Source organism: Rhinolophus sinicus, linkage group LG03 (genome assembly GCF_036562045.2).
Source record: "Rhinolophus sinicus isolate RSC01 linkage group LG03, ASM3656204v1, whole genome shotgun sequence".
NCBI classification, from domain to species: Eukaryota; Metazoa; Chordata; class Mammalia; order Chiroptera; family Rhinolophidae; genus Rhinolophus; species Rhinolophus sinicus.
Genome location: NC_133753.1, coordinates 31,617,843 through 31,642,021, shown reverse-complemented (window position 1 = coordinate 31,642,021; position 24,179 = coordinate 31,617,843). Strand labels below are relative to the sequence as shown.

At 41.5% G+C, this 24,179-nt stretch overlaps 1 protein-coding gene across 2 annotated transcripts in view; it reads left to right on the top strand.

The window, feature by feature from the left end:
- Positions 1 to 24,179, top strand: part of MTHFD1 (methylenetetrahydrofolate dehydrogenase, cyclohydrolase and formyltetrahydrofolate synthetase 1) — a 52,973-nt gene that overhangs the window by 5,404 nt on the left and 23,390 nt on the right. Inside the window, exons 2-8 of one of the 2 annotated variants that reach the window (XM_019733300.2) lie at positions 6,955 to 7,039; positions 14,780 to 14,839; positions 15,263 to 15,316; positions 16,182 to 16,318; positions 16,464 to 16,564; positions 18,374 to 18,510; positions 19,401 to 19,512. In XM_019733300.2, coding sequence (XP_019588859.2) covers positions 6,955 to 7,039; positions 14,780 to 14,839; positions 15,263 to 15,316; positions 16,182 to 16,318; positions 16,464 to 16,564; positions 18,374 to 18,510; positions 19,401 to 19,512 — 686 coding nt within the window. The remainder of the gene's footprint in view (positions 1 to 6,954; positions 7,040 to 14,779; positions 14,840 to 15,262; positions 15,317 to 16,181; positions 16,319 to 16,463; positions 16,565 to 18,373; positions 18,511 to 19,400; positions 19,513 to 24,179) is intronic. The other variant, XM_074327367.1, reaches the window with a different exon arrangement.

Below are 24,179 nucleotides of genomic sequence, written 5' to 3'. Positions count from 1 at the left end.
AATATTTGCCTGTAACATGCTCCAAAGTGCAGGCCTTTCAGAAATGACATGGAACCTTGAATGTCAAAGCTGGCTTGACTCTGGGAGCCTGTGCAGAAAGAAAGTGCGAGTTCCTCAGAGGTGGGACCTTCTGCTAGGTTTTAAATGGGCCTCTTAGCCAGGCCGTTGGGAGTGTCATAGCTGGGGTGTGGCAGAGTCCAGAGCTGGTAGCCAGTTGCTGTGGCCGTGGCGAATCCTGACTAAGGGTGTGGTCCGAGAATCAATGTCCATCATCCATCCAGATGGTTGGGATCAAGTAGTTTGGGATTTGAACAGTAGGGCTTTGAGCGGGGATGTGTGGTCCCTTATTACATCTCCCTTTGCATGAAAAATCTTCTGGAAGAAGGGAGATCAGGATGACCTGGCACGGAGATGCTGAGGGAAAAAGGTCAATCCTCTGACTGACACGGGAAAGGCCAGGATGAGATTAAAGCCTGGTGTGGCCTGGGCAAGTTCATCAGCCTCACTTTCCTCTTCTGGCCGGTGGGGATGATGATAACACTGTCTACCTCCTTGGGTTGCTGAGAAGCGTAAAAGAGTGTAAGACTCTCCGGAGAAACCTGTATACCACTGTAGTTCCAACCGTGTCCTCTGATGTCCGATCCATGGCAGGAAGCCCCCAGCTCTCCTGCACTGTTCAGTTTGCTCCCCTCGACCGTTTATCAAAAGGTGGCTCCTGACACTCTGTAAATCTTTGACCTTTTAGAAGCAGTTGGCAAACGTTATCACAGCCAGGATTATTCCTCAGCCACCCAGACCACTCCTCCCTCCAGCGTGCAGTTAATGAAACTTTAACCAGAAGTGCAGTGACTTGAGCAAGAGTCCCTAGGCTAGGGGTAGAGACTTGATGGTATGTTTTCTTTCTTCACCCAGGGCTTGTCCCTTCCTTGCTAAAAGGAATTACAGATTTGTATCCACTGATTTTTGGCTCCCTCTTAGGAGACGAATGAACCCAATCAGTTTGGAGGTACCCAGACAGATTCTCTTCAGAAAGTCCTTCTCAAGGTTATAGTCCAGTTTTGACTGGTTGGAGACAGGCCAAACTTTCTTGCTTTGTTAGCTAAGCTTTTTTTCTTTTTCCTTGATGAAAAGTTCTTCCCCTGAACCCTGGGCAGGTGAGGTACAGCCTCAGTTGCTGATACTTAGTGAGTATCAGGAAATAGGGGACATGTTGTAACGGTTTTGCCAGAGCCTGTCAGGACTTTCTCTTCACCACCTTGCATGAGTTTAACATGATAAATGATCATGTTAAGGGTTTTGGTGCTTGAGTACTAGTCACTGCTTGTTTATCAATAGTAAGCAGCCTTTTAGACCCAAGCCCTTTCTACCCAAGATTTCCCTTTAGTCTTCCCTAAAAGCAAGAAAGACCAGGTCTTTTGAGGCTTTCCTCTGATAAGGAAAGTGGAGACCCCCAGGCTTCCACATTCTTTCCATATTCCCCCTGAATGAGGTCTGCTTGGGACTTGGGGCCACAGTCAGCTCTGATGGCCAAATCTGTGCTTTAGGGAGTCCTGAAATAGGCGAATTCTGGGCGTTGGGTCCTCACACATCCATATACTTGAGGCCACGCTGTCATGTCTCATAACTTGTTATCAGCTGAAGGTGACCAAATGGTGGCCTAGAATAGAAGCCAAATGTGGTTACAGGTTTTGTTGGGCTTACAGTTACTTTTAGAAATTGGGTTACTTCCCAACACATTTATGTGGTAATTACACGTAAAAATCTGGATGCCTGACTTTTTGAAAGGAAATGGAAAGTTTAGCAAGACTGTGATCTCTATTCTTAATGTTACCACTTTGTTGGATCTGGGTAGAAGCTGCCCCCACTCCTGTGGGTGGAGCTAGAGGTGGCAGCTCCTTGTTCAGGATCCTGCCCCACCTGCTGTGCACACCTAGACTCTGACAGTGCTTTTCTCTTTGTGACCTTTCTGTAATGCACTTCACCTAACACGTGAAATCCTACCTCTTTATGAAGCCTCTCGGTGAATTCAACCTAGTTTCCCAGCTCCGTTTATTCCCTCTACATCAGTGCTTCTCAGACAGAGGCAGTTTTCCCCCCTCCCTCCTTCTCAGGAAACAGTTGGACATATCTGGAGACATTTTTGGTTGTCATATGGGGAGTGGCTGTGTGCTGGTGGCATCTAGAGGTGGAGGCCAGGGATGCTGCTAAGGACAGTCCCCACCACAGAGAATGATCTGGCCCAAATGTCAGTGGTGCTGAAGTTGATAAAACCCTGATCTAGAAGCTTAAAGTGAGCAGTTAGTGTGTCATTGTGTATATGGGTTAATGATGGCCTTTATACTCACTGGGAATTAGAGGATTTATTAGAATTTTATGCTCTTTAGCTATTTTCATGTCTTGTGAATATCAAGCATTTTGCCTTTACCTTCTTAGGTCTTAGAGCTTGAGAGAATTGAATGGAAGAATTTTATATTATAAATTTTCATTAGAACATAAAATAGAGTCACAGTAAGCTTTTAAATATTATTTGAGGTACTTGTCCAGTTTAGTACATATTTTCATTAAATTATAATAATTCTTTTCATATAGTTTGTATATTTTATTCTTAAACTTAATAAAGGAAAGTGCTGATATTAGTTGATTATTCTGTGTATTGATATGATGTAGCTTTTGCTATTATATTACATATCAGTGAAAACAATCAGTTTCAACAATAAGGTAATTCAGTCTTTTTATTTGACTTAACTAATTAGGGATTTGAAACATGTATTTCTTGGGACACTAGGTGGCCTCAGTTATTTTTTACAAGGAATTACGTGTTAAGTTTTGCAGAAAATGTATTTTTTAGCGGTATAAAAGTTGTAATGAACAAATTAAATGAAACAATAAATGAGCAAAATGAAGATGAAGCAAACGGAGTAAGACATGTTGTACTGCACTGTTAAAATCTTGCAAGAATAATTTCTTTCTCGGGGTGGGGGACAAAAGAAATTTGTGTCCTTGTTTAGAAAAGCCCTATATGTTGAAGACAAATGTCCTTGGTTTTTCTCTGATCACTTCGTAAAGGTGTGTCCTGCGGACCTTTTGCGAATCATCTGAGGGTTACTCTATGCTTGTGCTGTGTTTCAATGTTTGTTGACTCAGGCAGCTTTATTTTCGTCATGTGGATTTCTTAGCCGTGTAGCCGAATGTCCTTTACTGCCTCCTTTTCCTACCTACAGCTTCTGTTGAAATGTCCTTGCTAGGTTATATTTTAGGAATGCTTTTTTCTTGGTCATAAAATGGCCAAAGTTTGAAAATGTGCTGTTGCATTAAACAGGACAAGTTGGAATTTGTAATGGACTTTTTCAGAATAATGGTACAAGACTCTGGACAAGATCTGGGTGACTATTTAGGGATGTTGGGATTCGTCACTGATAATATGAGTCTGACTAGGACTCGTCACGGATAATATGATTCCACACGGATGTGCACCTTTGACTTTGATTGACGGGGCTCTTTTACAGCTGTATGTGGGAGAAGTTAAACTGGAGAAAACTGATGGTAATAGACTCTTGTCCATAGCGATTCAAACACATATTGGCAGGTTGGTATAAATGATTTCTACTTTGATTCTTGCCTCTTAGAAATAAGAGATAACCCCCTCAAATTGAATTTTATTAGCGAATAGCAGGGTTTTCAACCTTGGGCAGTATTAACATTTGGGCTGAATAATTGTTGTGAGGGGCTGTCCTGTGCATTGTAAAATATTTAGTTGCATCCCTGGCATCTACCCACTAGATGCCAGTAGCAACTTAGTTAAAACTACATTTGTGTCTGTTCAGATCTAATTGGCTATTACTATTTAACTAGTATCGGTTCCTCAGGCCAGAGAAAATGTAATGATTTACTGCTACTTTGTCTTATTACATTCGTTGGCACTCTAGTATTGATTTCATTTACTTCGAGATTGAGCTATAGCTTCCCTTAGATTTTAGAGACTATTGATGGAGGATGGTGTGACTTTGGTGTGTATAGTTCTACTATTCAGGGGTCAGGGGTGTTTCTCCAAGTGCCTATTTCTGCCTCACTTTGCACCCCCAGTCTTTACTAGGATGGTGTAGCTTATGAGCCATGGATAGAAATGGGAGGCATCTGCAACTCAAGGAAGTTTTTGTTAATTTAGGAGGTTTCAATGATTAGAAGTTCTAGTACATCGGTTAAATTTTCCAGAAGTAATGAGCTGTAAAAATTAAAGCACTTTCCACTATTTAATTCATCACAACTCCATCACCCTAAAATAAAGACAGATGAGGGAGTATTAACTTTTCTCTCCTCTTTTACAGTTTTTTAACTTCAGGCAGACCTGACACTTGGCTTTCATTATTCTACTTGTCATTTTAGGTTTTTTCAGTTAGTGGCCAACCCAGAAATCCAAGGCAGGGAAGAGTTTTCAAGGGACTTATGGAGACCTAATTACAACTGTCTTGTTTTTATTTTCTCACCAGAGCAGAAAACTTTCCACTTGTAGCTTTAGTGTTTCGAGTTGTTTAGTTCTTGCTGGTTGTGGTTTATGTGCATTTTAAAATGTCTCTTATTGCTAATCTGGTCGAGTCTCATAATGAGGCCTAAATGTTAGCTTTTAAAACAAATCTTTCCAGTTGGAAGAATATCCCTGCTAAAGCAACTTCAAAAACAATCCTGCTGCCGAGGAAAAAGCTTTAAGGGAATCAGTGTAACTGAACTCAAGCTATAATTGTTTTTAGGGGGAAAAAATTGCAAACTTAGACCCATTTAAATTACAGCATAGAAAATACAGAACATTTTGTTCTTTGTTTTTAACCTCTTGGGCTGACATATTTTTTACCTGTATCACCTTGGGGTACTGGGTTCCCATAGCTTGCTACCTGCTGGGTACAAGTATCATTTCGATTTGTCCTCAGACTCCTTTCTTCAGGTCTCAGATGCTCACTTATTTTATAATCCTTATAAGATCTGGTAAATAATTCACTGTATCAGTATGAAATCTGCTCTGTGCCTCAAAATACTTAAAGTTGTCAGTCTTTCCAGCTTCATTTCACAACCCCCAAACCTCAGTCGTCTGTAGCTCTTGTGTTTTCTCTGTGCTTCATGTTAATATATCTAGAATCCAACCATTTCCTGCTAGAGTACCATCAATACCATAATCTTAGCCACCGTCACCTCAGGGCTGGATTTTCGTAATTGCAATAGCAACTTCTTGCTTGTGTCCCTGATTCTCACCTTTCCCCCTCATCTGTTCCTAATTCAGCAGCCAGAATCATCCTTTAAAAATGTAAGTCTGATCGTGTCAGCCCTCTTCAAAACCCTCTACTGGCGTCCCATCACATTCAGAATAAAAAACAGACTACCTGGTCTGGTTTCTGCTTCCCCTTGGACATCATTTTCCCACTCAACTCAGGGCCTTTGCACTTGCCGTTCTTTTTGCTAATTGGCCTCAGGAAAACCACATGGCTGCTTAGGGCCTGTGCTGACATCTGCAAATGGGAATCAGAAAGCCTCCCCTCCCTTACTTGCCTCATAAGGTTATTGAGAGCCTCAGATGTGTTCATCTAGCTATTGATTCTTGCTACTGACTTATATAGTGCTGGGAATAGTTGAGTTTTCTCCGGCACGCATGGGTTTTATTTGGGTTGGGGAAGGGTTAAGGAGAACCAGTAGCAACCTTAACCTAGCCCTTTGTGTTAACATAGTGGTTGGAAGGAAAGGAAAACATGGAGTCTGGCAACTTGGTCCCTGGGAAAGGTCTTCTGCAGCTACCCAGGTACCACATATGATCGTCTGCAGGGGAGGCAGCTAAGGCTGGCACTGCTGGGGAGTTTCAGTGGCAGCCAGTGAAAACGTGACAGCTCCAGTATTTCCTGTTCTTTTGTGTTAGAGCAGAATTGTGGCCTCTGTTCAGGTCCCAGTGATAGAAAAATCCAGTTGTCTATTCAATCTTCTGTACTACATTATAGTATAGAATATTGACTTGAAAAACAAGGTCAGTAGCTACAAATAGCATTTTGAAGTCTTAGGTATGACTTCTTGTATCACTGAACATCCTTACCATTTACTAGGCTAATTCACATAATCTGTGTCTTATGGCTCCCATGCCTTTTTATGCCAGTTGTTTGTAACGTGTGGAGAATTGGAGAAGAGGGTCACCAAATTAGAATGAAGGAAGAGATGCCTGCTAATGTTTGTGTGTACACTATTTGCATGTCAGGTGAAGAAAGGCAAATGGCAAAACTGATTCAGGAGAGACAGATCCTGTCCATGTTCATGACTGTGTCACACCTGGGCAAGATTAGACTATTTTAAATATTTATTTACAGATGTAATTTGAAGTACTTGATGTCCTATTGCTGAGAAGTTGTATGTTGGTAAATTGATACATCATTGTTTCACAAGAGATTATACTTTTAACCTTGTGTTAAATTTTTTGGTAAGGAAAATTCTTTTATGAATTAGGATATAATTTGTAAGTTCATATTGAATTTGGAGTGGGACTCAATGATTGTCGTTCAGCCCTATGTGGATACCCCGTGATTATCCTACTGCGGTAATCAGAAGGTGTGAGCTCAAGTTCCTTCCTGCACATTTTTTTTCATATAGGACCTGGAGAGTGGAAATGATGAAAAAGATGAGGATTAGCAGCCTTCCAGAAGAGTCAGTCCAAGTTTTTATTTGTTCACTGTATGATTTTGAATGCTGTAAACTAGTATGTTTTTAAACTAACTGTCCCCATACCTAGTCAATGTCAGTAGGAGTTAGAAAAGATCCACATCTACTTGAGGCCTTACAAATTGATGGGCAGGACATGGTGCATATTATACCAGATAATGACTATTCAGTGAAGGTTTTTTTAGTTTAGAAGACAAATGCATCTAATAATCCGTATCACTTTTTGTGCTTGGAACATTGTGTTAATTCCAACCTTTCCTTTTTCTCTAGGCAAATAAGGGAGAGACTGAAGAACCAAGTCACTCAGATGAAGGAACAAGTACCTGGTTTCACACCAGGCCTGGCAATTTTGCAGGTACCATGATAGTGTATTTCTGCTCATACCCGCCTAACTCAGTCTCTCAGAAGCACGTAAGGCAGCAGGCACTTCAGCCCTCTCTCCATTATTTACTTATTTATTTTGGCTTCTGTGAAACCTCAGACCTTTTCAGCTCCTCTTTGCAGGCTCCTCCTCTTCAGCTCAACTTCTAAATGTTGGCATATCCTGGCCTTCTGCTATTCTCTGTGGGTATTCGTCCTCTAGTATCTCTTGAACTTTGGTCTTAGGATCCCGTTATGCTCTTAAAAATTTAAAACCTTAAGGAGCTTTTGTTTATATAGAATTATCGATATTTACTATATTAGAAATGAAAACTAAGAGATTTAAAACTATACATTTAAAAATGCCAATAGTAAGCTCATTATGTGTTGGCATAAGCTCATTATGTGTTGGCATAAGTAACATTTTTTTATGATAAAATAACTTTTAGAAAATAAAATATGGGGACAGCCAGTTAGTTCAGTTGCTCTTAACAACACCAAGGTTGCTGGTTCGATCCCCGCATGGGCCACTGTGAGCTGCACCCTCCACAACTAGATTGAAACAACTACTTGGCTTGGAGCTGATGGGTCCTGGAAAAACACACTTAAATAAATAAATAAAAAGTTAAAAAACAAAGAAAGAAAGAAAATATAGTGAGAAGAGGGACATTATGTTACATTTTTGCAAACCCTTTACTATCTTGCTTAAGAAGACAGCTGGATTCCCATCTGTGTCTGCATTCAATCTCTTGCTATATGCTAGTTCAGTTGAAATACATGAAGAAAATCTGGCCTCATAGAGACGTATAGTTGTAACTGGGGATATTTTTCTTTGGTACTACACCAGGACTCAAATCAGTAAAATTTCTAAAGGTCTGTTAGTTAGTTGCAACATGGAATCTGAAACTATCTTTGAACTTTCATACTTTGTTGAATCAAAATCTGTGTTGCAGTTTGAATGGATACGCACCCATGCATGGTTTGGTTGCCCTTCATTCCTCATTTGGAAAATAATGGTTCACTGCATTATGTAGGTTCTTCCAAATGTTAACACATTTCATTATGCGGTATAAAAAATCATAATCATTAATATCACCAATGAACTCATCAGAAACTACTTTATTATTGCGACGTTGTCAAGCTTACAGGAGTGGATAAAAAAATTCTAATTTTTGCTTGAAAACTCAAATTTTATCATTGGCAACAAATACTATTAGTTATTTCCTTGAAGTAGCAGGCTAACTTTGTCCATTGTTGAGAAACTATTGCCAAATATTCAAAGCTGAATAATCTTGTTGTCAGTTGTTCTTTCAAGATGGCGTTCCATTTCAAAATGCAGTTAGTTCAGCCTCCAAGGCAAAACGCACAAGTGCTTTCCCTGGTGACAAGTGCATACTTTTTTGTATGCCGCAGAAGTGCTTTATGAGTGCTTCCCAGTTCCTTACACAGACTATTATGTACTCACAGGTTGAGGTTTAGTAACATTAATGGCTTTTACTGTTTCAGCAAGGGCACATCTAAATGAAACAGGCATCTGTTTTTACTGACAGTGTGTGGTAGTGAAGAAAACCCTCATGAAGAGAATCGTTTGGTGCCACTGTCTCGATTCATGCTAAGTCACCAGCAGTCTTAGCATTACCTTTGCAGCCTCAGTACATATATCAATACAGTAGAAAGGTAAACAGCAGCATCACAATAGTATTATGAAAATAGTTTGGCACTCGCAGATCTGAAAGGGTCTTGGGGTTCTCCCAAGAATGCATGGACCACACTTGGAGAACCATTGCCCTAGGCAATTTCGTCTGGTCCCAAATATCAGCTGTAGGCCGGTAACTTCTATACCTGGATCACTTTTGAATTCTGGACTCTGGGTTTCTGGGACATCACTTGTTTCCCTTCCGTCTCAGTCTTTTCTTCTTATTGTTCCTCATCTCTCAGAGGAACAGGGATCTCCCTGTCCCTTCCTCATCTCACCTAAACAGTTTGAATGCGCCATCGTTCAGCCCGCAGACCACTTTTTCATCTTACTCTTGCCCTAAGTGAGGTCACCAGTCTCAGCTACATGGGAGGGTACATCCTAATTTAGGTCTCTATCCAGGGTTTCTCCCCTGAGCTCGAGTCATCCAATGGAAGGCCTTCAATAAATATGTGTCGTGTGGACAAAGGGGCGAAGAGTGTGTGAAGTGTTGATTTGGATGACAGGACACTGATAGCTTTCATTTGAAATTCCCTTCAGAAATACTTACTTCTTCCTCACTTCACGTTTCTTTCTTTCTGTATGTCTCCACATACTTCATTTAATTCCTGGCTAAGTATCTGTTCAGTGTTCATCAAGAATTTCAGTGAATAGTACTTAAATACTTTTCCCCATTTCTGTTCATTACCTGAGAGGACTTAGCTGAGAAGAAAAACACAGAAGGCCTGTCATCCTGCCTGGTATGTTCCCTGCTGTGGTGGATTTTCCCTTTTTACGCAAATTAATATGAATCAAAGGTATATGTTGTGGGTGTACACTTGGTACATCTGGGGGACCAGTTATTTCTTGGCATATTCTTGTGAACTGTTTATTGTAGAAAGAGTATATGTCATGGACAAAAAATCTGTTTCTGTAAACCTTTTCTTAGCAACATTGGGATTTTTTTTCCCCGTTTTTAAGTTTGACTTCTAAACTCGTATTTTAAATTTGATTGCAAGTGTTTTTGTTTACATAAACACTGTTCTGCAGCTTTGTCTCCTATGTCCTTGGCCAGTAAAACAGTGGTAGAAAACTTTAGTCTTGCACTTTAGCACCAGAGTCAACATTTTTCTATGATGCAAGGCTTACACATATTATGTTGTAATTGTTGACCTTAAACAAATAGGTAGCCAGATATTTCTCCAGCAAAATGTGTTTATTCAAAAACAACAAAGAGCGTCGGAGCGGTGGCTCAGGCGGTTAGAGCTCCGTGCTCCTAACTCCGAAGGCTGCCGGTTCGATTCCCACATGGGCCAGTGGGCTCTCAACCACAAGGTTGCCAGTTCAACTCCTCGAATCCCGTTAAGGCATGGTGGGCAGCGCTCCCAGCAACTAAGATTGAACACGGCACCTTGAGCTGAGCTGCCTCCCAGATGGCTCAGTTGGTTGGAGCGCATCCTCTCAACCACAAGGTTGCCAGTTCGACTCCCACAAGGGATGGTAGACAGCGCCCCCTGTAACTAGCAACGGCAACTGGACCTGGAGCTGAGCTGTGCCCTCCACAACTAAAACTGAAAGGACAACAACTTGACTTGGGGAAAAAAAAAAAGGCCTGGAAGTACACACTGTTCCTCAATAAAGTCCTGTTCCCCTTCCCCAATAAAATCTTTAAACAAACAAACAAACAAACAAAGAATTGTAATTCAGGACATGCAGTCTAATGGTGAATCACCTGCAAGTCCAGAGAAACAAAGGAGAGAGGAACCTCTTTCATGGATGGGGGAGGGACTGTTGTAAACAAAGAGCCCGTTGGAGGAAACTGAAAGTTCAAAGTGTAGTGACTTTTCACTGGCTGAGTTATGGCAGTCTCCCATTGGCCAAGGAGGAATCTTTCTTCCTGCTGAGGCAGTCAAGTAGAATCAACTTCCTCTGGGAGATGCAGGTACAACTCTTCCTATTGGGGTCAGGAGTGTATTTTGAGTGACATGTGAGCGTTCTCTCTTCTAGCCTGCCAACTCCATTTTAAATGAAGTTTCTGTTTATTGATCTTCACATACTCACCACTCTGCTGCCTCAGACCTGGCAACCCGGCACCACCACACACCCAAACCAGAAACCTGAGATCATCTCTTTAGGATCTCTGTCCCTCATTCTCCACATCTCCTTAGGGACTGTTATGCTGTTGAGTCTGTATCTCATAAGCTCTAGGAATCTGTTCCCTCCTTTTGATTTGTACTGCTCCCACCTGCTAACGGGTGTTAGGCTTCTGATGCGGATGCTTTCAGTCTGTCCTTTTAACCTCCAACTCCAATGGTAGCCCTTGTCAAAATGCAAATCTGATCACAATCCACCCAACCCTGCCCACTCCCTATCCCTTACAGAGGGAATGACAGTACTGCTTATATAGTGTCTACTAGAGTTCAGATGATTCGTACATACGTCTAGGTGTTCTAATTTTTATACTACCTCTATATAGTGGGAACACTTCCCTTATAGTCACAGTAACTGATGTGCAAAGCCACAGTCAGAAAGGCACTAAGTGTGGGATATGAACCCAGATCTGTCTCTCCAAAACTCATCTGCTTTTCCCCTTTGTTTTTCTAATTCCTTAGCATTGCATTCAAGGATATTCATGACCTGGCCCAGGTAGATATATCTAAAAGTCGAATTTTTTTAGAAAACTGGTAACTTCCTAAATCACTAAATAGTTAAAGGAAATTAAGACCTGACTTTTCATTATAAGAGATACAAATGAGGCTGTATTTCCAACCCATTAGCACATAAAATACTTCAATTATTAATAATATAGTAACTAATACTTGCTTCCTACTAGGAACTATTCAAAGTACTATGTATATGGCAACTCACTCAGTCCTCACAAAAGACATGGACAAAACAATACAATTAATAAAGTCAGCTAGCCTAAATATCTACAAAGTTTCCTGAAGCAGAAAGAAAAATTAATGATAGACCAATACCCAAGATATTTTATGGCTGTGAAACAGGGATTGGTAAACTGTGGCCAATGTCTAAATGTTGCCCAGGTTGTAAAGGGTTGACAAAAAAGCAGATATGTGACAGTATGTGTCCTGAAAAACCTAAAATATATATTGTCTGGCCCTTTACGGAAATAGTTTGCACTCCTGGTTTAAAAAAAGAAATTGTTCCTCACTTGTTCTGAGATAAGACCTTTTTTGGATGATGTAATTCACCTCCTTTAAGGAAGAAATTAATATTCTGATAAAATGCGTAAGTGATTTTTCTTGATAAATTATAATGGGATTAAGATTTGTTCTAGGAAACCAGTCTTCCACTCACCCACTTGACTGTCAGTCAAGAATCTACTGTTCTTCAACTAAACATTCTTTTTGCATCTAGTCTATCAATGATTGTATAATCATTTTCCCCTATAAAGTGCTTATCCTGGGAGTGAGTCTTTGAATTGGCTAAAAGGTCTTTTTCTTTGCATTAGGATTACAATGAAACTTTGACATACGCTCATAACCATTAAGCTTTCTTTTTAAAACTGGTGGCAGTTTTGCAGTTTTAGAAAAATTCCTTCAGAAATATTCAGACAGAAAACAGTTTGTATAAAGGAACAACAAAAGACTTCAGACTGATATAACACTAGATGCCGAAGCCAACATTTCTGAAGGAAAATGTGACTCCAAATTCAGCCAAGTGAGTTCAAGTGCAAGGACAGCAGAAAAATATGTCGACATAAGGAAAGTCCAAACCTGTAGAGAATTTTTATGAGTTTATTTGAGCCAAACTGGTGACAGTTGCTGGGAAGCAAGATCTCAAATGCTTCTGAGAATAACAGTTTTGCAGTTTCTTTTATGCCTTTGAGATTGAGGGAATGAATGTAAGGAAGATTATATGAAGGTGGGAGAAAGCAAGGCGGTGATTGAATTAAGATTATGTGGTATTACTTCTGGCATTTCAAAGGTGTGGTAATGTAGATGCACAAAAACGATGGAGAGGGCTTGCTTAAGGCAAAGATAACCTTTTACTAGGGAAGTTAACAGGCCTGAGGTGTGACTACCCATCTTGACCTGCCCAATTAAGAATTTGTTATTTATTTACAGCACCCCTTTTTCATTCACAAACATTTTCAGCTACACATAGACTCAGAAAAATGTCCACATACCTTTCATCGAAAAGTGACTTATAGTTGTTTTTCAGCTACCTGAGAAATTAATGAAGATAAACTGTCGAAGAGAGAAGTTATAGTTTTAAAAGGACTAGCAGTGAGTGATAAAACCATTTAAACTCAGAGTTAAGTCTAACTAACTGTAGTTATAAGTGTTAATGAAAATGTTAAAAACAATACTCTTATATTTAGAACTATCTCCTTTCCTACTTTGATCTAAAAATCCCAGAGCGCATTAAGCCTAGGAACTGAATCAATGAAGGTTGGATGACAAGGGCAAAGAACATGTATAGAAAATAACCAAAGAAGAAACATGAGAGGCATTAACATTCTAGGGAAGCACTTACAGGAGGCAAGTAACTCACTTAGGTTGAGATAATCCATAAAAAAATCAAACTCCCCTGTCATGCAGGAGACCCTGCTCGCTGCGCCATTTGTCGTGTAGGGTGACAGGTGGGGTCTCTGCTCCCGCCCCCCACATAAGAACACAGGATATGGTGAGGCCAAAAAGGAACACCCAGGGAGCCACAGGTAGGAGAGTCACACCACTATATTCTCACTGGCGGCTGGGTTGGAGACACAGGAAGCCGGAGCCACACGATTCGCAATCCATACTCCGCCACACTCCGTGTTTGCTAGCTCAGCCACCATCTCCTTGCTAGCCCCCATCTTCTGCTAGCGTAGCCACAGCAGTTATATCAGCAGCCACTGGCTCACTGGTTACAGCTGACGGCCAACTAGCCACAGCGGATGGCCATCCAATCACAGTTGATGGCCATTTACTACCTGAGTGAGCACCTTTCTATGTGAGGCCGAGAGCCTGGAAACTACTTTCTGGGGCTGTGTCCCAGCATCCCCTCAAAGGACTTATCTGGCTGTCTTGAAATTCAAATTTCATTGGCAAAACTGAGAACTCCGTACAAACGACAACTGAAGCTAAGAGGAAGGCCATGTTCAGTGGGGCCTGGGGGGAGCTTCCAGTAACAAAGGCTGGAAATACTGTTGCTAAAGGCCAGCTTCTTTCTCTGGGGTTGTCCCGTTAAAAGGAGACATGCGTCAGTTATCTCTGATATCGAGGGACCTACCAGTTTTCCTCTGCGATTTTGGAGAAGCCAAACTTATTGTGGTGTATCACCATGAGAGTCGGTTTCAACCTTGAAAGGGACACACGTCAACCACTGGAACTTGGAAAGATATTTGTAAAATAAAATTTCACAGATAAATAGTTACAATGAAAAACTGTAAATACATCCATGATTAAAGAAATGGAGGGAACATGATGAGACCTAGCGTGGTGGTTCAAAGGATTTGGCTTCTGTGCTACACTTTCCTCTCTGTCTTGAGGGTCGCAGACCGCCCTTTGCCTCACATGGGTGTCTGTTCTGTGCAAGCTAGAATTAGGTCCACCCTAGCTGGTTTCTCTTCTCTGTGTGGCTGGTCATGAGAGCTTCCCACTGCCCTTGGGGGTGAGGGAAAGGGTGCAGAATGTGCCCTCTGGGTGTTCCTGCTTCTCAGAGCTATGGCATTTCTCTTGCCTGTTGACAATTCCTCAGCCCGGCATGCCCTGTTGATCTGGTTTGTCAGCTTAATGGCAAGCAGAAATGCCACGTGTTTCAGGAAGGCCTGCAGCACTTTTGCTTAGTTTCCAAGGCAAAGGCAGACGTCCCCTGCTTTTTTTCTTTTGGCTTTTTCAGTGAGAATCAGGTGCGTCTTCCTTGTGGAGGGAGCCCTAATACCACCTGTGTTCAGCTCTCCATCCTGCCCCAACATTCTCCTTATTCTGTTAAAGTTCTCTGCCACAAGTCTCATGATTAAACATTCCTTTTATCAAAACTAAAATTTTAGAAGCTTTTCTGTACACTTTGCCTTTTCCTAATCATCTGATTTGCATGTATTTATTATTCTAGGTTGGCAACAGAGATGACTCCAATCTTTATATAAATGTGAAGCTAAAGGCTGCTGAAGAGGTAAGTAAAGCCTAGAACAGCAGTGTCGTCAGCCCCTCCCCCACCCCAGGTCCTGTTGGTTACCCCTTCCCGTTGTGCCCCTCCCCATAAAAATTTTTGTCGCCCACAGCGGACTTTAGTTTATCTATTGTGCAAGTCAGAAATGGGTGACTTAGAGCTGCAGCCTCAGGTTTACCTTTGAATGTTTTCTAATCAGTAAACTGCTTACTTCCCAAAGAACAGAAATAGTGGACATGAAATTGGCTTAAGTGCAGTGGTGACAATTAACAAGCAAATGATGAGTGAGTCCAAATGAGAAGCTAGTTCTTTAGAACCTATGAGGGTGAAATGATTGCTAACACCACAGCGTTTGTAAAAGAAATGGGCCCATGTCTCAAGTTCTCGTGCCATTAAAATATTTGTTTTAAATGTTCATTTTTACAGATTGGGATCAAAGCCGTTCACATTAAATTACCAAGAACGACCACAGAATCTGAGGTGAGCTTTTAGGAACTGAGTGTTAAGAGGACAGCTGATGACTTTTCTTTCTGGTTTTTGGTTTAATGGAACTGTCGGGATTGATACATTCAGCATACAAAAGACCTCTGGGTAATTCTTTCTTCACAGACTGCGCCTCTAGAAAATCTTTGCAAATACCCACAGAATAAATGGTATAGTCTGAGGGCATGAATGTTTGGTACTCAAAGTGTGATTGCAGCATCATTTGCTTCCAAATCACCTGTAATGTTCAGTAAAATCTGGTCCTTGGCGTATAGTTATATGCATCTTAAAAACCAAATGTGTATTCCATGTACTTGTATCTGATGCTCAAAAATAAGCAGAACAAGCCATTGGTGATTAAAGTCAGACCTGTGGTTGCCCATAGGGATCAACTGTGAGTGGCCAGGAGAGAAAAGGAACTTTCCGTGGTCAGGGAAATGTTCTACATCTGCACTGTCCAGTAGGGTAGCTACTAGTTCCATGTGGCCATTTAATTAAAATGAAATAAAATTTAAAATTCAGTTCCTTAGTTGTACTAGCCACGCTTCTAGTATGCAGTAGCCACTGTTGTAAACTGTAATTGTAGAACATTTCTGTCATCACAGAAATCCCAATTTGGATGGTGGTCACATGGGTATTACTGTTCTTAGCTCTTCTATTTGATGGATTTCTTACCAGACCCAGGAAGATTACATTCTGTGTTTAAGTGGGTTGCTCTCAGGATTCAAGGGGAGACACATTCCAAGAGGACTACAGCTAAACTCTTGTGAGGAAATGGGACAACCTGTCTTTTGACTTGGAAAGTTCCTCCACCCTTTCGATTTCTCTGTGAAGTACAAATTATATGTGGCCTTACTTTTAGGTGTTAAAGCATGTTACGTCTTTGAATGAGGACCTCACCATACACGGGTTCATAGTGCAGCTACCTTTAGATTCAGAGAAGCCCATTAACACGGAAGCAGTGGTCAATGCTATTGCACCTGAAAAGGATGTGGACGGGTGAGTGTGGCTTGACTGTCTGGATCACGTTGCATGATTCAAATTATAATGCATTTCTCTCCTGGGAACATACCACATTGGCTTCTCAAAAGTAAAAACTCCCAAGTTACCTTTATTTCCCCCTTCATTGCTTTCACTGTTTTAGATTGACTAACATCAGTGCTGGGAAACTTGCCAGAGGTGACCTGCATGACTGTTTCATCCCTTGTACACCTAAAGGATGCTTGGAACTCATCAAAGGGACAGGTAAAAACAAAGCACCGTTTCTGAGAGCCTGGTCTTGACATGTGCAGGCGCGGAGGAGATGCATTGTGGGCCCTATATAAACAGACTTGATGGGCACAACAACCTGTTTACTAGGAGTTGTACCTAAATTCTCACTTAATTTTTTCAACAACCCTATGAAGCAGGTCCTCGAATTGTTCAAAAACAGAGAAAACAGACTCAGAAAGATTGAGTAATTTGTCCAAGAGGCAGCACAGCCAAGATTTGAACTCAGAGTTATTTGAGTTCAAAGCAAATTATCTTTTGTGAAAAAATAACCTATGTGACACTAAGAATTCAGATAGTACGTAAAGGTACGAAGTGAAAAGTCCCCACCCCCCAAATAGGCACCAAGTTCCCACAGTCATTCTAGGACTAGACAGATGGCTGCAAACAATCTCTTAACAGTTGGCTGTGTTACCTCATTACCTAGTCAGTATCTTGCTATTTTAATTTCATAACAAATACTTTTAGCAGAGGTTATTTCTTACAAGGAAGTGTGTCCTATTGAAAGGAAGTGGATCAGAAGTTTCAAGTGGAAAGTGTTGACCAATGGAAAAGAAAATTTTATGTGGTTGGCAAGAAAAGGTCAAGCTCTAAGCCTTGGGGCAGCCAGTACTGTTCAGTCCCACAACTAAGTTTATATTCTGCTGCATATTTAGCAAACAGTGTGTTATAACTTGATAAAAACAAATCCCATGAGTCACAGCAGCTACAGGCTTCTCCCTTCTTTTTACTGAAAGTGAAGCTGCCATTTGCCCTAATGCAGCTTCAAGTCCTCTGCTGAACCCTAGAAAGTATAGTAAGGTACCTTTTAAACACTTCAGATGTTGAGAGCTTTACTTCTAGATGTTTATGATGTTAGCAATATATAGAAGCTTATCTTTTTAGGATAAAATCAATGTTATTTAAGAAGCATGATTTAAACACAAACTGCCTTAAGCAGAAGTCCAGCTCAGCCATGGGCAGGCAGAGGGGCTCAGGTAGAGTCCTCAAGACTTTATTTCTGCTTTCTTCTAGCTTCTTCTCACTCTCCACTTGGTGACTCCAAGCAGTCCCAGCCTTGTTGTTCCGTCCTTGTGTATAACAGTCATGGGATTGGATCTCATTGGTCAGGGGTGAAATATGGTCATTTGTTCACTCCTGGGTGCTCACCCAAACCATCTCTATTAAGTAGAATATCTCAGTCGTGAAAAGAATATCGGAATAGTGCCAGAAGAATGGATGCTGAGTAGACAAAAAGAAAGCGTTCTACTATGCTTAAAATTCCCTTTTATCATTTCTCAGCAAATAACTCTATGGCTCAGGCCCTAAGCCAAAAGAGAAATTTATATGAAAAACTGCATAAATTCAGTTACCAAAATTGGAAAAAATTACCAATACTAATCTAATTTCCTTCACTTTCCTCCATCCCATTACATGCCCCCTATTTGTTATAGCTTTTCCCGATGTAATTTAATCTGATGTCTTCTTCCATATAGCTGTATATCAGGGTTTCTTTTTCTCCTTGAGTGTAGGTTTTCTTCCCACTCTCCTGTGACTCAATAAATGGATCTTGGCTTAAGCTGCTCTCTAAAACCCACAGCAAGAAGGACACATGTACAAGTACCAATTTGTAGCTGAAACCCTAGAGCTGAAAATATTATTTCCATAGGAGGAGTGTTTTTAGGAAGATTTCTTTTTTGAAGCTAAGAATCTGTTTTTGAGCCCTTGTTCTGAATTTTCCCATTTAGGCATGCAAAGGAGGGCAGCTTCCCCCAGTTCTCTGATGCACGCTGTCTTTTCTTTCAGGAGTGCAGATTGCCGGAAGGCACGCTGTGGTGGTCGGGCGCAGTAAAATAGTCGGTGCCCCCATGCATGACTTGCTTCTGTGGAACCATGCCACAGTGACCACCTGCCACTCAAAGACTGCTGATCTAGACAAAGAGGTAAGGGGTCCAGACTGGAATGGAAGACTTTCTCTGTGTGTGTATGCATACGTGTGTATGCACACATGCACACGTGTGGTGGGGCATTCTCACCTAATGGGAATACCTAACATTTAAGTGCCAGAAACTGCCATATAGTGTACCTCGTAACCCCTATAACAATTATCTGATTCTTGTCTCATTTTACAAGATGAAGAAAGGTTCAAATTTAAAAATTGCCCAAGTTTATATAGATTTTGTTCTGACTATATTCTTTCTACACCATTCCACCTTGTGGTAGAGATTCGCAGTATAGAAACTGGGATTGACCCCTGGCAGCCGGGTCCCAAATGCATAAGCGGTGGCATCAGGTGTGAAGGTGCTCCAGAGGGGGATGTGGACAGTGGTGCTGTGAGTTCTGTCGCAGCTTGTCTGTGACCCATGCTTCAGATTCCTCAGCCCAAGAATTCGCACACATCCCTGTTGACAGTGCAGCCTCTTAAATGTCGGGAGAAAGCAGGAGAGGCCCAGCACCTTCTCTTTGCATTGTCCCCAAGCAGTGCGCTGTGGGAGGTGGTGGTCCCCACATTCCATGGGAAGGGAGCAGCCTCTGGGCGTTGTGTAATTCAGGGTCATCATCCTAGGCCTCTTGCTCCAAACCCGAGTGCCTCCCTGCTCCGCCAGCTCTCACCAAGGTCTCCATTCAGGAAAAATGCCTTGTGAAAGGGGAGTTTGTTGGCATGTGTAAGAATGAGCACAGCATATAAAGAGCTGTCAGAGACCGTGTGTGGCCTGCAGAAAAGAGCTGATACCTGAAGGATTTCATACAAAGCTTAGTGGTGTCCTTTCCACTTCTCGATTTTTTTATGTTTCACTGTTTAATTTCTGAAGTCAGAACCCTCTTTCCTTAGGTAAATAAAGGTGACATCTTGGTGGTTGCAACTGGTCAGCCTGAAATGGTGAAAGGGGAATGGATCAAACCTGGGGCAATAGTCATTGACTGTGGAATCAATTACATCCCAGGTGAGTGTTGCTGGAGGAGGAAGGTAGTTTCTGGTGGAGGGTGAGGCAGAGGGAGATACCTGGGTCATCAGATGAAGCCTAAGGGACAACCCCTTGTCTTGCTTTAGGTGTGAAGTACTAAGGCTCAGTGTGATTGTCCTGCCCGTGGGTGCATGCAGTTAGTAGATGGCATAGATGCCACTGGCAGGCAGGTCGGCTTGATGGCAGAGCCTGTGGTTTTCACCACTGTGCTGTGCAGTTCCCAAGATGACTGTGTCCAGGGAGAGGGGCCAAAAGGGAGATCTCACTCTGTCTTCATGTAGAGACCAGTCTTTATTTTATTTTAACAAAGGATGCTTGGATTTAACATCATCTTTGGAAAGTTCTGTGAGATTGCAGAAGAGGGATTCATTCTGCCAGGATTCCTCTAGAGGGCTTTACAAAGAAGACATTTGACCAGGCTTTTACTAGGCAGAGAGCAGAGAGGATAAAGCCAGCCTCATAGCCATGTGCACAGCTGTACTTGGCATCGTCCTCGCTAAGTCATGCCTCATTCTCCTGTTTTCGTTGATGATATCACCATTCTTCCTTCCCTCTGGTCTGAAACCTTTTAGTTTCCTCCCCAATCATTCCCTATATTGGATTCATTTTTAAAGACTAGGATCGTTTCCTCTCGTCTCTGTCCTCACTGTCACTATTGAGTGTAGCCTCCCAGCTGGGTGGACTGCTGTGACTTTCTTACTGGTCTGACTCCCACTCAGACCCATCTCCGTGCTCTTGCCGTGTTCACCTTGACGTGGGCCCACGAGCCTCCTCCTCCCATGTCGCTTGTCAAACTCCTTCACCCCGTACTTATTTCCGCCTCCTCTGCAGCCTCTTTTTTCACATGACTTTGTGAACGCCTGCCATAAGTTGTAAATCGGACCATGTGCCCTCCGGCGCGTGCCTTGTTTCTCCTCTATAGTATCTATGCCTCCATCTTTAATGGAGTAGGCGGCTCTTTTTTCATGAAGTTTTCAAACAAAATTTGAAAGAACAGTACAATGAATACTTGCGAGAACACCTCATAGAATCAAGAAGGAACAATCTTTTTGTTGTTGTTGTTTTTAATTTTTTATTGGGGAACAGTGTGTTTCTCCAGGGCCCATCAGCTCCAAGTCGTTGTCCTTCAATCTAGTAATGGAGGGCCCAGCTCAGCTCCAAGTCCAGTTGCCGTTTTCAATCTTTAGTTGCAGGGGGTACAGCCCACCATCCCATGTGGGAATTGAACCGGCAACCTTGTTGTTGAGAGCTCGCGCTCTAACCAACTGAGCCATGCGCCGGCCCTCGAAGGAACCATCTTTAATGAAGTGACTTTCTGTGGATCAAGCACCATCCCAGCCCTGGGGCTACACAATCGCATGAGCTTCACTTCCAGCCCCTTCTTCCTCACCTCCTCTCTGTCTGAAATGCCTCTTCCTTCCAAACCTTGTCTGATTTCCCCGCAACAAGGGATGATCTCTCCTTTTGGAAATCCTCTCCCTTCCTCCCCTCCCATAGAACTTGGTGTTTCTTTTATCATATATGTCTCGTACTTGTCGTCCTGTGCTCTCCTCCGAGAGGCAGTCAGCTCCTCAGGGCAGTGGTCTCTGTAGTGCCATGTCCAGCATTACGCTTTCTGACTGCCGGCGCTCTCAGATTTGTTCAATTGTTCAAGGGAATTATAGCAACAATAATTTTTTTTTCTCCCTTCCTACCTCAAGTTTGAAATACAGACTCTAAGCTGCCAGGAACATTAGTCACTGTCAAGCCTTCACTGTTTTTAACCTCCCTCCCACTCTCCCTACCATGCTTTTAAGACAGTAACTCATAATTGAGCACTCATTTTCTTGTAGTATAATTATCTAAAGGGTGATAAAGTGCTCTCCTATAATCCTCACTTTGAGTACTGGCGATGTGACATTCTAGCTCATTCTGTTTAAAAGGTTGCATCTTCTGTGTCGTATTTCTGCTTTTGGCAGTTTTTTTTGGACTAGATTTGAGGGAAATGAAGAAACACCTGGGTGGGGATCTTAAATCTTGCAGATCAAGGTGAAGTGTTGACTTAAAACATGAAATGCACCATCCTATTCACATTCATTCCTCACAGAGATGGTCAAATATGAATAAGATGAAAGCACTGTCTTCTTTCTTGGTCAGCTGTATTTTTACTGATCCTGGGTGTATAGTGGGATAAGTATCAATCAGTCTGGATTTCATTGTTCTCCGAGGACGGCTGAATCACTGAGAGCTAACAGACCATGGCTGGGCTGGAGGACCTTCAGCCTGTTCTTGGCAAATGTCCATTTTTGCAGCACCGTGTTCCACAGCTGAGCCACTTCTTGGTTCATATTTTGATTATTTAAATCGTTTGCAGTGTCTACTCAGGGATACCATCATAAGTCACTTGCCAAATTAAGAATGAATTGAGGTGTGTATTTTTTTTTTCCAAAACAGGAATATTTTTAAGTTTCAGGTGTGGAGCAGGAAGTATTAGCCAGAGAAACACATAAAAGTATTCTTCCTGGTTGGCTTACTAAAATAATGTGAGAAGGGCTACATTAATAGTAAGTGTTTTATTTGGAAGGATTGTAAAAAGAGGGAACAGTTTCCCCACCCTATCCCAATCTAGTCTTATCTAGCTTAGTGAGTTTTATACTGGATTCCATTATTAGGGGTCCCCAAATTAGATGTGAAGGAGTCCAGTCTCAGCTGGATCTTCAGTTGAATTTTCTTCATGTAATTTCCAATGTAAGAGAAATTCTAGGCCTGGGGTATTTAAGCAAGATGTTTGTTGGTGACTGAAACCATACACTTCTGAGATTTGAGAAGTGGTCACTTTCCAGACCACATCATACTTTCCTTGAAATATTATGTATACATCAGGAGGGCATTTAAGTCAACCCTGATAATGTTGGGTTAAGCTGCTCATCTAGTGCAGCATTTAGTTGCATAGCAATTGATTTGTCTCCTATATGTGGAGAAAGTAACTAACATTAATAAATAGAAATAGACGCAGTGGTATTTTAAGCTAGCTTCAGTCTTAGACTATTAAAACCTGTATAGAGGAGAAACTCTTAATAGTATTTCCTGGGCATTTTGAAATGACTTTAGTGGTTATGAGAGGAAATGTTCTTCCAGAATTTGCTGCTTTATTGTCTTCTAGAAACCTGAAACTATCTGGGGAGTTTTTGTTCACTTGCTCCGTATAGTACATACGGATAGAAAATACATATGTAGCATGGGAAGAGAAACTCTTATTTTGGAGAATGCTTTTTCTATTTCAAAAATATGCACATTTTCTCACTTGATTCTCAGCAAGCTTGTGAAATAAGTAGTATTAATCTCTTTTTGCATTTTTGGACTCCTGATCAGTAGGGAGCCCACAGAAGCTGAGGATGGGCAGTTAGTGGAAGAGCTGGTCCTAGAGCCTAGGTCTCTTACTTCTGACTTTATGGCTATACAGTAAGTCCTCACTTAATGTCATCAGTAGGTTCTTGGAAATTGCAATTTTAACCAAAAACAACATATAATGAAACCAGTTTTACCATAGGCTAATTGATATAAACAAGATTTACGTTCCTATGGCATATTTCTGCTCACAAAAAACATTATCAAACTTCTAAAATAAAGACTGAAACACTTCTAATATTAAACATTGAAATAAATGTAAGCTATACATACATTTAAGAAAGATGAAAAAAAATAAGTAAGATAATTATTTTCCAGTTCAGGGTCTTCTTAGCTGGCCAGAGCCTATCCTGGCAGCTCAGGGCCTTCAACTGGAACCAGCCCTGGACAGGAGGCCTGCACACACACTCAGACTGGAACAATTTAGACACACCAGTTAATCTGATGAGCACATCTTTGGGATGTGGGAAGAAACAAGAGAACCCGGAGAAAACCCACACAGACGTGGGGAGAATGTGCAAACTCTACACAGACAGTGGCCCCACCCTGGAATCAATTTTTTTATTTTCCCATCAACATAACAAAATGGTGTTGAATGAAACTATGTTATTTGAGAACTGCTGTACCCTGAAGCTACTGGCGATCAGATCAAAGAGAAATGTAAAATGGCTAAGATGATACCAGATCCTGCCACAGAAGCCTTAGAGCTGCGAGGTCTGTGCCTGACCCACAGCCCCTCCAGAAGTGCACTGAAGCCAAGTGTAGGACGTCCTTTGTGTGAGACAGCATTGATGCAGCACTGCGTTTTGTTCTCTTAAATAGCTATTCTTTGCTGGTAAGATTTGTAGTTATTCTTGTATCCTTTTAAGGAAAGTGTAATTATATTCTTTGCCTTTTGCATACATTTAAGTAGCTGCTCATCTTTGGAATTGGATGTTGAATTGTTCCTCCATCTCACGCATGGAGCCTACAAAATGCTGACAGTTGCTGTAGAAACAGTAACTGGCAGCTGTGACATAGTTGGAGCTTTGTGTGCCCAAAAAATTCCTTTATAAGCTTTAGCAAATTAACATTTTAAAAGGTACTCATTATATATTGGGTAGTTGGCTTTAAGAAAAAAAAAGTTGTTATTTTATTTGCCACCTGACAGAGTACAAAAGAATGCTTCTGGTTCTGGAAAACCAATTAAGCACCTTGTAAAATAAGTTTCTTCCTAGGAAATAGCCAACACCTGTCATCCCATAGCTTTTAAGTAAAGT